This window comes from Epinephelus fuscoguttatus, linkage group LG2 (assembly GCF_011397635.1).
Source record: "Epinephelus fuscoguttatus linkage group LG2, E.fuscoguttatus.final_Chr_v1".
NCBI classification, from domain to species: domain Eukaryota; kingdom Metazoa; phylum Chordata; class Actinopteri; order Perciformes; family Serranidae; genus Epinephelus; species Epinephelus fuscoguttatus.
Genome location: NC_064753.1, coordinates 22,711,749 through 22,724,345, shown reverse-complemented (window position 1 = coordinate 22,724,345; position 12,597 = coordinate 22,711,749). Strand labels below are relative to the sequence as shown.

General features: G+C 38.6%; 1 protein-coding gene across 2 annotated transcripts in view; it reads right to left on the bottom strand.

Annotated features, from left to right (window-relative positions):
* The window catches only part of LOC125906310 (CUB and sushi domain-containing protein 1-like), a 537,329-nt gene that overhangs the window by 203,749 nt on the left and 320,983 nt on the right, over positions 1 to 12,597 (bottom strand). For both annotated transcript variants that reach the window (XM_049604892.1, XM_049604902.1), the window contains exon 10: positions 9,042 to 9,163. In XM_049604892.1, the coding sequence (XP_049460849.1) occupies positions 9,042 to 9,163 (122 nt within the window). The remainder of the gene's footprint in view (positions 1 to 9,041; positions 9,164 to 12,597) is intronic.

Below are 12,597 nucleotides of genomic sequence, written 5' to 3'. Positions count from 1 at the left end.
ACTTAGAAGAAAGCACCTTTTGTTTGAACCCACCCATTTTTCATGAGAGCAAAAGTATTGGAACATGTCACTGACAGGTGTGTTTTGTTGCCCAGGTGTCTCCCAATTACACTGATTATTCAAACAATAAATAGCACTGAATGTCTGAGCTCAGTTTCAGATTGGGTACGATAGATTCTGCCTGTGCAGACTGCATTTAGAGGTGGAACCAACATGAAAACCAGAGAGCTGTCTATGGGTGAAAAAGAAGCAATTGTGAATCTGAGAGAAGATGGACAATCAATCAGAGCCATTGCACAAACATTGGCCATAGCCAGTACAACCATTTGGAATGTCCTGAAGAAGAAAGAAACCACTGGTGTACTAAGCAACAGACGTCGAACAGGTAGACCAAGGAAAACATCAGCAGTTGATGACAGAAACATTGTGAGAGCTGTGAAGAAAGACCCTAAAACAACTGTTAGTGACATCAGCAACAACCTCCAGAGGGCAGGAGTGAAGGTATCACAATCTACTGTTCGCAGAAGACTTCATGAACAAAAGTACAGAGGCTACACCAGAAGATGCAAACCACTCATTAGCAAGAAGAATAGGAAGGCCAGGCTGGAATTTGCCAAAAGGTACAGAGATGAGCCTCAAAAATTCTGGGAAAAAGTTTTATGGACTGATGAGACAAAGATTAACTTTTTCCAAAGTGACGGAAAGGCAAAAGTTTGGAGAAAGAAAGGATCTGCTCATGATCCCAAACATACAAGCTCATCTGTGAAACACGGTGGAGGTAATGTCATGGCTTGCATGGCTTCTTCTGGGACGGGCTCTTTCATCTTCATTGATGATGTAACACATGATGGCAGCAGCAAAATAAACTCAAAAGTCTACAGAAACATTTTGTCTGCTAATTTAAAGAAAGATGCAACCAAACTGATTGGGAGATCCTTCATCATGCAGCAAGATAATAACCCAAAACACACTGCCAAAACAACAAAGGAGTTCATCAGGGGCAAGAAGTGGAAGGTTTTAGACTGGCCAAGTCAGTCTCCAGACTTAAACCCAATAGAGCATGCATTTTACCTGCTGAAGAGGAGACTGAAGGGAGTAACCCCCCAAAACAAACAACAACTGAAAGAGGCTGCGGTGAAAGCCTGGAAAAGCATCACAAAAGAAGAATGCAAAAGTTTGGTGATGTCAATGGGTCACAGGCTTGATGCAGTTATTGAAAGCAAAGGATTTGCAACTAAATATTAAGTCTCATTCACTTTAATCTGTTTTAAGTTTATATGTTCCAATACTTTTGCTCACCTAAAAATTTTGTGTTCCATTACAAATAATGCTATCTTCTAAGTTGTGTATCAGATCCAGATGTAAATACCTGGAAATAAAAGCTGAAATGTTGATCTCTTGTCTCATATTCATCTTTTGATGTCAAACCCAAATGTTTTCAGTCTACAACAAAAGTAAACGAATTGGACTCACTGTTCCAATACTTTTGGAGGGCACTGTAGATAAGAATTGGTCCATGTAGGCAACAACACTCAGATCATCACATAGGTTGTAAAGGACTCAAGGGTAGTTCACCTTACTGTATTCTGAAGAAAAAATGAAATGAAAGTTAAAATTATGACCAAAACTGTTGTAACAACTCATTACACTTCATCGACTGACCTCCCAGTTAAACTTAACCTACTGTAGTAATGTGCACATTGTCCTGTCCAATCTAACTAAGTGGAAGGAGTCCCCGTCTGTCTGTCTGCCCCTCCTTTGATTTTCTCGACATTCATTTATCCGATCAACTTCACATTTGAGGGGTGTATTGAGGGACCCATGGAAGTGCAGTGTGGAGTGTGAGCTCTTGAGATCTACAGGACTTACGTATTAGTAGTGTTATATGCACACTGTGTAGTGTATTGAGAGGGGACGCACCAATGAATGGCATGCTGGGTACAACTCATTCTCTGTTGCTTGCCATAGTTCATTCAAGAACAGATGAAGGGAGTCTGGCGATGCTACATCTTAACACACTTGAACATTTCAAGGATCAGTGATAAAACTTTTGAAACAAACAGTGTTGTCCCCTGAAATAGCCTGGCTTTATCTTCAGTAAGGCAATAATGTTTGTGTGATCTTTAGCACCCAAATGACATGTATACTCAAGCATTGCTAGGGGACACACCTATGTCATGGCAGATGTTTGGCTGAGGACCTGAGGAGGCGCGGTGTTGAGTGTGAGGTTGTTTGGATGAGTGGTTCTCGAGAAAGATGCAAGCGGCGATACTGAAAGCCAAGCAATCTGCCTGTTTTGAACAGACATTTTAAAGCGGCACTGCACTAGTGAGGGATAATGAGCAACACTGCTGATGCAGTATACTCATAGTTTTATCTCCATATAAGGGGGATACTAATCTGGCAAAACTGTTGGCTTATTAACAACATGAATGTTCATCTGTCTGCTTGTAAGTGTTTCCCTATTGGACCTATTTATAATGATATTGCAGCGATCACCAAAAAAAAAGTCCAATCCTTGGAAAAAAAGGCCAGAGCCACAGAAATAAACCATAGTCTTCCTTTAACTTCAGCTCACTGATACCAAACTTAAGCTAAAATAAATTGTTTTCAGTCTCATACCATGTTGATAATGCACTGAACATTGGGTATTATGTCTTCATCCTGTAACACCATCAGCAATTAAGCCGTTCGTGCTGCAAAACAATGTGCTGTTATAGAATGAAACTGGACTTTGACATGTTCTGGCTAAGGCCCTCATTGGTCTTTACTGGCCTCAGCTTCTGTATCAAGTTAAATTTAACAGAATTTGAATGAACGTCACAGAGCGTGTCCTGCCAACACTAAAGTGATGATGATGACCCATGCATGAAAATGACCCATCCAACATCCAATACCACGATAACACAAATGCACACACACACAAACACACACTAATATGTACTGGTTGGGAAAAAGACAGCGGTGATTAGAGGCCTAATGGGCATGTGTGACGATGCGTTTAAGGGTGTATGTGTGTGAGCAGTCAGGCATGGTTCAGACTTGAACGAAATAATTATCTGTTTCATAGTGATGAATCAAATGATGGGCACACATAAACACACACTCACTCACATACACGCACACACTGCAAAGTCCTTTTTCAGTTGTGCACCCAAGTTTTTCCTCACTACTACCTGAAAGTTGACAGTTTACCCCACAGTGCAACATGTTTTCACAACCTCTGGCACTTAGCGATTAAGTTGGCAGACAAAAAACACACAGTCAATATTAATAAAATCACACACAACCAGATGCCTGTTCACAAACTTACACAAATAACAACACAGACACACACACACACAAACAGAGGCACACTCACAGCATTTTGCCGACAGGCTGTCAGACCATTACAAACTATATTGATTGTGCTGCTTTTATTCAGAACTTAACAGAATGACAACAGACACAGAACCAGACAGCATTACTTATTGGCTATTGAAACATGTGCAGGTAAACCTACACAAAGAAAAGGACACGCACACTTCGATAAAAACATTTGTCTCTGTCTCAATTTTGTATAACATGTTATTGATGAAAGAAGTCATCTGGAATAATAGTCAGTCAGAGGCCCAGCAAGGGAGAGGTGGAATAAAAAGAGGAGGAGAGGAGACAAAGAGTCTGAGAAAAAAGAAAGGTCTACACAAAGATGACTGTTATTCATCTTAATTCATGCTTATTTACTCTGTTTAAATATCTTGTTCTCTCCCCGAATCTCTCTGCGCTCTCTCCCTTACCGACCACAAAAAGCACATATAAACATCGTTTTATTTCTGAGGAACTTACACTTAGGATTCTAAACGGTATGTTTAATCATCCGTCTCGTTCCCCGTATACACAAATTAAATCATGATTAAAGATCAATGCTCAAGTGGGAATACATATGTCTTTTACTTTAGAAAGATAAGCTTGTAAAGGAGGTTAAAAGAGAAACAAGTTAAGGGCCCTTAAGTAAGGTGTCCATACAAAGAGATGATTGCTGATAAAGAACCTGCCGATAATACTAAGGAGACAGCTCAACAGCTGAGGCTCAGCCGAGGCCACTGAGGTGAAAATACTGGTAAAGAAATTTGAATATTGAGGACTATTCCTGAACAGTAAATAGAGCTTTGATTGAAAATGTTATTGTCCACTAAAGAACTTTATTGTTAATGTTTATTTTTACCTTTAAAAATGCCTTGATTAAATTTGTGATGGAAGATCGATATGTCTGCAACTGCATGAATGACATCATAACATCTTATCATAAACAGTGAAACTGAGCAAAAGGGTTAAACTGCTCAAGGTGGGAAAAAAATATTCAATCAGCCTGAGCCTGATGCTGCCTCACATTTTAAAGAAAGTCAATAGGATCAGTGCAAAGCTTGTTTTTGCACTTGTAATGCAAGCACATACATAGCCTTGACATAGCCTAGACCCACTCATGTTAAAACTGTAAATGTGCACATATTAATATTAAAATAAAACCAATTTCAAGAAATAGATGAGTCACTAAGTCAAAATAAATGAGTAAAAATCTACAAAGAAACAAAAAACAAAAATCAATATCAGCACTGTTTATTCAAATAATCCAATTAGCAAGGCTTTGACAAATCTATATTTTATTGTACACTGCTTTACTAAGTCTCCATAAACATAATAACTTTCAATAATAACATTATTATCATCCAGGTAAATGTTTTTGGTTGCTGTCTTCTCAAAGAGAGAGTGAGTTCAAGTTCAAGAGAGAACAAGCTGTCATGTGCAGGTGCTATACTTGAAGTGCACTCAGCCCTCGCACAACTCACTGCAATTGTTATCCTACTAAGTGCCACATGGTTTAAAGCACACTATCACCTGCACCAGGGATCGCCAATGTCAATACACACTGAACTTCAAACAACCTTATTATTTTTACTCAAAAAAAAAAAAAAAAAAAAAAATGTCATAAATGTATATTCGTAAAGACACATTGGAAAACCTCTCTGTGATCTGCCTGGCACTGTATGGATTAAACCCAATTTTGGGCTGTGTGAAGGAAATTAATATCAGCTGATATATCAGATATAACAATATCAGTGTAGTTTGGAAATTCTGTATTGATCTTGCAATATCTAAAGAAAAAAAAAATGTGTTTGTCATGTGTTTATGTCCCCTAAAATCTCTGACCTGGACTGTACTGATTTGTATCTGTGCAAAGTTTGTCCCTAGAGGATTTTTCATATTACTCTACTGATGGTGTGATGTCTGTGTACTTCCCTAAAAGTGAGATTCTAACATACCCACGCAGGTTAGATTAGGTATGTCACTAATAGGAAAGCCAATCGCTGTCTGGTATGCAAATGACACGTTAAACCATCACAGCCATCTTGTTTGAATAACTTTATTGGAACTGTCACTGGACAAAACTATGTGGTGGATTACGAATCATGCATTAAATTTTGAAAAGAGGGGAAACTAGAAAAGCTAAATAATCAGTCCTTCCTAAGTCCCATCCTTTTTCACTCTGCGCTCTAGTAACAGTTGAGCAAACAAAAATTGTGGCTGACGTTGTTACAGACACGTTACATTGTACATTGTCATGTCTTAAGTTAGATACCATTGCAAAATGCTAGATAAGAAGCTAACATATAGCTATATCAAGAGAAGTTAGCCTAATGTCAGATTGACAACATCAGCCAGGTTTGCTTCCTCCGTTTTTCTGTGATAACATTAAAGAGATTTGGAAAAGGACAGATTCATTACTTGTTGACGTCATATTAAAATGACATGAAGTATCGTTAGCCAGAAAAAATCAAAGCTAATGTTCACTTTGTTTAAATTTTCTCTGTAAGGCTACGTGCCACCCTGAAGCAACTAAATTAACTTTCTACAGTAAAGAGAGACTGACATTAGGTCAGCACCATGGTCAGACTCAGTCTCCCTTTTTCATTGAGATCAGAAGCTTCGATTTGCATTGTTTTGCCTTGTTCATAAAAGTTAACATTGTGAATATATTCAGCTTCTTGAAGTTATAATGCCTGACGCACACAAACTTTCTAATAACCACTCCAATACCCAGCTAAGCGGGACCAGCATTGCCATGTTCTTTTTTGTGAAGCTTGTCCAACCTAGCAACAGTAACTAAGGAGGGCAGGACTTGGGATCAGTCCATTGTTTAACATATGAGTATAGTATATTGTCTACAGTGACACTGATGTGAATGGACTGGACTTAACTTTACTGTCATTTATTTTTTCAATCTATTCTATTCTTTTCTATTCTACTCTACTCCAGTCTAGTCTAGTCTATAACTGTCTTTATCCTCTTGTTTGCCTCTGTCCTTGTCTCCCTCTCTCTGTGTATGTAGATAGTGACATTCTGCAAATGCCAGCAGCTGTAGTAGCTGATAATCTGTCATTATAGCACATTCTTAAAGTGCTCTCAAACCTCAAGCATTTTAAACACACACACACACACACACACACACACACACACACACACACACACACACACACAGGCAGTAGCCTACACAAAATAGATAAAAGACATTCCATCTGTCATAAGCTACGGCTATGTGAATCTAATACACTCTATTGTATTGGAGTCTATTTTAAACCGCAAGCCACACGCACACAAACACACACACACACAGACACGCACGCACACACACACACGCACACACACGCACGCACGCACACACACACACGACACAAGGATGACTTTTCATCTGTCACCTGACACCAAGCACGATCACCAGTAATTCATTTTACCTATGGCTGTTATTTCTTGTAAGACACTTAAAATAAGAACAGGAGACAATGGCTGCAAAGATGATGTCACTTCCAAAGAAATGTCTTTAGATGCAGACCAGTCAAGGCGGGTTTGAAAAAAATCTCTAAGTGCAAACCTCTCTCAAATACAAAGATATTAGACTCCCACAGACAGGTATATGAGATAAATATACAAAGGCATACAATAACACTTGAGTGCCATAGCAATAGGCTATTTTGCCACATCTCTCCCTCAAGGTCAAAGAGACACAAAGGTGAGAACAAAAAGCACATTCCTCTGTCTCTCCCCTTTATTTTCCCCTCTCTCTACTCAATTATACCTCACCATTTCTCCATATACTCCCTCAGAGGCTCAGGGGTGAGTAGACTCCATTTCCATCCATCTTTAGAGAAAACTTCAATGCCACATGTCAAGTACCTGCTTGGACATTCAGTCTTTTTTTTTTTTCCCCTTTTCTCTCTTCCTGGCGCTCGCTTTTTAATAGTGAAGTAGCTTGCTGAACATTCAGCCCAATTTCTGTCCTCTGTACTTTCCCTCTCTCCTTTTCTCTCCAGTTTTCAATGAGCTCAGTGCCATCTTGCTCTCTTTTTGCTCTTCTCTCTCTCACCATCTTCAAACTTAACATTTTAGACAAATCAAAGTGAAAGGAGGAAAGAAGATGACAGAAGGGAAAAAGTAGACGAGGAGAGAGCAGAGCAGATGAGGCAGAGAGAGGTGAGGACAGAGAAGTAGAGAATACAGAACAGAGATGTTAGGGAAGAATTGAGAGGCGAGCAGAGGGAGAGAGTGGAGAGCAGAGAGTACAGGAGCTGGGGAAGGGGAGAAGAAGTGAAGACAGGGTATGTGATGACACATGAAGAGAAGATAATACCACAAAAGAATCTGCGGAGAGAGAGACTTGAGATGTTGTACCACAGGTATATGAATTATTCATCTCTACACAACAATAGCTCAACAACAAAGTTGCCTTCACAAAATTGGGGAGGTGTGGTGACCATGAGCTCGCAATGGAAACAGAATTCAGTCACCAAGCAGGAAAACAAAAGGAAAGCCTAAAACAACAGCCCCTCGACGTTCTTTACACACGTTCTTGACCACATAAGAGATTATTTGTGTATGTTGTGTCATAGTTTCTAGTCTTGCTTATAATTTTTAACAACAAGTCATGCTCTGTTTTTGCCCCTCATGTACCTCCCCACTACATTTTTAATCTCTATTTAGCACAGAAAGGCTCTTTATGCAATATGATTTTTCAGCAACAGTCACTGAGTTACACACATTAAAAACAGAGATTTCTGACTGATGAAAACAAATAAAGAAAAAAATCTCCAATAAATAACATTCTTAATATCCATCTTGTTGGCAAAGATCTTCAAAGATCGTTGTCAAAAGTCATTTTTTTTGTTTTGCTAGTCAGTGTGCTGTGCAGTGTACTTCTGGGGAGGTTTTGGCCCCAAGATTTTGCTGCAGAGTAAGTGCTCTTTACTTTCATGCTACTCTTTGGTACAGTCAGCTGTGGACGTGATGCAGCGGCACAGTGGCAGAGAGACTTTCTATCGTAAGGCTTTGAAATAACATTATCTCCTCTTATCTGCTTGGAAGCGGTGAATTTACAGCTCACATGAAGTTAATACGACACAGTTACAGTCTCTGGCTTTTGTTTGATATCTTGTGTCGGCAAAGAATGTTGTTGCACATTTCCAATCCATTGTTAGCACCGTTAGCTTTTTTACTGTATTACACAAATGCAAATATCACACTGATTGTCCCACTGAAGCCTGTTCAAACTTTCAAACTTTATATGGCAGAAAAAAAGTTATCGTCGAATATTCACATTTGGCCAAATCTGATTCGACCGAGATGGGTACTGCCTTAAACACAGATTAGATAATTGGCAGTCTGTTGTAGTCTCCTCATCAACTTCATCACCTTCTTAGCCATCTCAAATGACAACCGCTTTGAGCTTTTGACTGCCATAAAGTGGCAACACTGGATAAGGAAATTAAACATTTTGACAACACAGACTGGTCAATATGTGACATAAATGACAAACTCAGTACTCTTGGAAGAGCAGTGCTTACTTAGACAAAAAGCTTTGTGTGAAGATCTCTACATTAGACAACATAATATGATGGTAAACTTAAGTAAATTCGAAGTATAGAATGTTGAACGTGAGATTATAATAACTTTATTTTGATGGAGATGCCTGGTGAAATAAAGCGGGATTAAAATAATGAAAATGAGCTCACCTTCCCAGAGTCCATTGCAGTGATGACCCACACACAGTGTGCGTTGTTCTCATACTGAACAGGGTAGTTAGGAGAAGTTATGACACCTTTGGGCCCCCTTAGATTGCTGCCACAGGTACGAGCTACAGGGGAAGAAAGCAAAAGAGAGAGACAGAACGACACAGAGTTTTAAAAAAGATTCATGGGGTAATCAAAATTATGCTTACAGATTGCAAATGGCCTCTTACCTTTAAAAAGAAAGGACAGAGAGAGGGTGTGGCAGAGGAGGAGGAAATAGTGTTCAATGTAAGCAAAAGCAACAGTGATTTGTGGACACTAAACTTGGGCAGTCTGTTGGACCTACATGCAGTTATCTCATTGTCAGTGGCAAACAAATCTACAATTATCACTGCAACCCTTAGAAAATCAAAAATGTCCTGCAATGAAATCAATCACACTCCCTTTCCACGTCTTCCTTTCCTAGGTATCTTCCACAAACACCAACTGCTAGCAAACTAATTTCTTACTCATTATACTTCTACTTAGCCAATGTGCTATTTAAGTCTAATTACTTACAACAGTTTTAGTTCTGATAAACTCACTGAGTTATTCTTAATCTTTACTACTCTTTTTATGGATCATCAGTAAAACACTGATTTCATTAGTCATTCATATGAATCATTCAAAGATAAAACACTTCTCTCTAAGAGTGGGTAATCACAATTTATTAAGTGAGTCTTAATTACCAAATGTGTTTTTTTATCATTAGATTCATGTTTCCATAATTGTGTTCATCATCAATCTCACTTATGAAATTAAAACAATAATCAAAATGGAATAAATTCAAATTTTAACTTCATTATCTAAAAAATGAACAAGTATGAATTTGCAGCAGCCTCCATTCCAAATTTCAGCCTCCTAGGGCAATAAACTATGGCTGTCAAAGGGTTAGGGAAATCTTTGTGGACTCACAAGCCAACTGACCACCAAAGCAAGATAGAGCAGCTGCACCAGGCAAAAACATTTAGGTAAATGCTGCACCTTGTAAAAAAGTATGCACACAAAATGCAGGGTTAATATGGTGAATTAAAACATACAATCTGTCCTGACCTTATGACTAAACAATAACACCAAGACTACAAAAATAGTGTCTGTCATAAAAGGTAACTAGATTTAAAGGGGAACTTCTTCCATCTTCCAAATTTGTATATGGGTATAAAAAAGAAAACAAACATCCTGTGTGTCCACAAAATCACAGTCCCATTCATTATCTATGGAGTGGCTCCAGACTTATACTCAGTGACTTGAGAAGTTTGAGACTGTCCTCTCTTGTTTCTGACTTTGAGAGTATAGCTCATGTTCACAAATATTGGTTGAACTTTCCTTGGCCACAGAAAGAACATATTGGAACTCTTAATTTAGGTGGTGCTTCCCTTTAAAGCACCACATGCTGTATGTTCATGCTGCAGAGGCCAGGGGAGAATAATCATATTATTCTAGGAAGTGAATCCAATTGTACCAAAAGGGCGTATCATGAGCTCTGCAAATCTACTGTCCACCTGAGTGCTGCCTATTGGAAGCCTTTTACATTGGATACAAACATAAAAATGCATAACTTGGTATGAGTACAAAACCTAGAGCCCTGTGAAATGGAAAAAAAAGTACTTTGGGCTGTGGTCTGAAGACTTTTTCTTCCACCCCCTGTCCATCATAGATGCATTTCTGTGTTGGAAAAAAGTCAAAGGCTTTAGAACAACAATGTTCTCTGACAAAGATGATGATGAGGTGAATGGTATCAGCAACCACCTTTGAGGGGTTAATCATAATCATCTATTGCATGGCCATATTTTGGCCATTAGGTTGGGCTTAGCCTAGCAAACACTGTCTCAACATGTTAGACAACTTCTGGAAGGTCACAATGACCCCCAAAAATAAAGGGCAGCAAATTCAAAATAAGCATAAACCAGAATGTCAAATGTCAAAATCGCCTAAAAAACTAGAGGCTTCTCTCTGAAAGAAATAATCCACAACACATTACTCAATATTTGTATAATGAAAACCCAGGGGAGGTGGAATGTTGTTGTTTTTTATGACTTAAGTTTATTAAGTTTCGAAATATCAACAACACCAAACCACCTCAGAAGAAAAAAAAAAGCTCCTCAAACAACACCAAGCATAAAAGGTAAGGACTGACTAATACTAATAGATGAAATAGAAGCTAATAAACCATAATGATAAAACCAATACACTGGGGTAAATCAAAAATAACAGTATTAACGTGACATGTAAGCAAACTTGTCAGAGTCCAACCATACCACTGTTAAATGTCCATTTACAGTCCATAACAGGTTAAGTGTCAAAACTGTCCATGTAATAATGTTCATATAAATATTGCTGGGATGCTGTTTTGATGGCAAAGGGTGATCATACTTCTTTTGAGGGACTGTTTCTATTATTTTGCCCACTCACTTTACTTATCTGTTAACAATATCAATAAAACATATGACAAAAGCTAAGATGAACATAGTATTTACAGCTGAAACAAAGCAAAGGTTTGCCTTTTTTTCTTTAGCCAAAGACATGATAATTTGGTCATTTGTTTTAGAGGCAACCTTTTATGAACTAAAGTGGACAAGCGTTGATAAATGTTAGGCGGTCACCAAAATCACTTGGATTTACATTTGCCGGCCCATGTACAGTATGGCGGTACTACTTTTTGTAGCAAGCTTTCCATTAGCTGTTTAACGATACACCAACAAGCTGACTAACAATAAAATTTATCTATTTTTGGAAATAGCTTGGTTCCAGGTAAAGATTGGCTTTTTAAAATATTTGTTCTGAAAATCTTCAGTTCAAACTTTCAGTACTTTTGCTCCCGAAGAGCCTGCAGATCTTACTTATCAACAGCATTTTTCATAATATTCTTCCTAGTGCTCTATTTTACCCATATTGATTTTGTCTTGTGCGATACTCAAGGTAATATTTCTTGCCTTCAGTACCTCATAAGTCACCCTTGTGTTATTGCCTTAAAGAGATAGTTGGGGGGAAAAAAAGTGTATTGTGTGAAAAGTACCCTTAAAAACCCCTCTCCTAAGCATAATGATTTTTAAAGGCTTACTTGACATTTTCAGTCAGTTTTAGTCAACAAGCACTGTCACCATTGCAGAGGAAGTTTTATCTGATCATATTTGCCCTTTATCTATCATAATGACTTCGCTGGAGGCGATCACTGCCATTAGAGGAGGGAGGGAAGGCCAATGACATAGTGGCAAAAGCATTGGAGACAAGAAAGGACATAAGAATAATACAGAATTATGGCATGGGTGAGGAGTAAGAGACAGATGGGTGGAAATAATAAAGTAAAGAAGTTTGCAAATACAGACAGGTTGGGAGACAAAGTGGGGAGGCATGAGGGAGAGAGGTTAGAAAGAGACGGAAAGCGAGAGTAGAGAGGGTGAAAGATAATAATGTGAGAAAGGGAGAGAAAAGAAATTGGAGGAGGAAGGGCAAGAGGCAAGAAAGAGACAGAGGCACAGAAAATACCATGAGAGAGAGGGAGAGAGAGGAGGACCTCAGA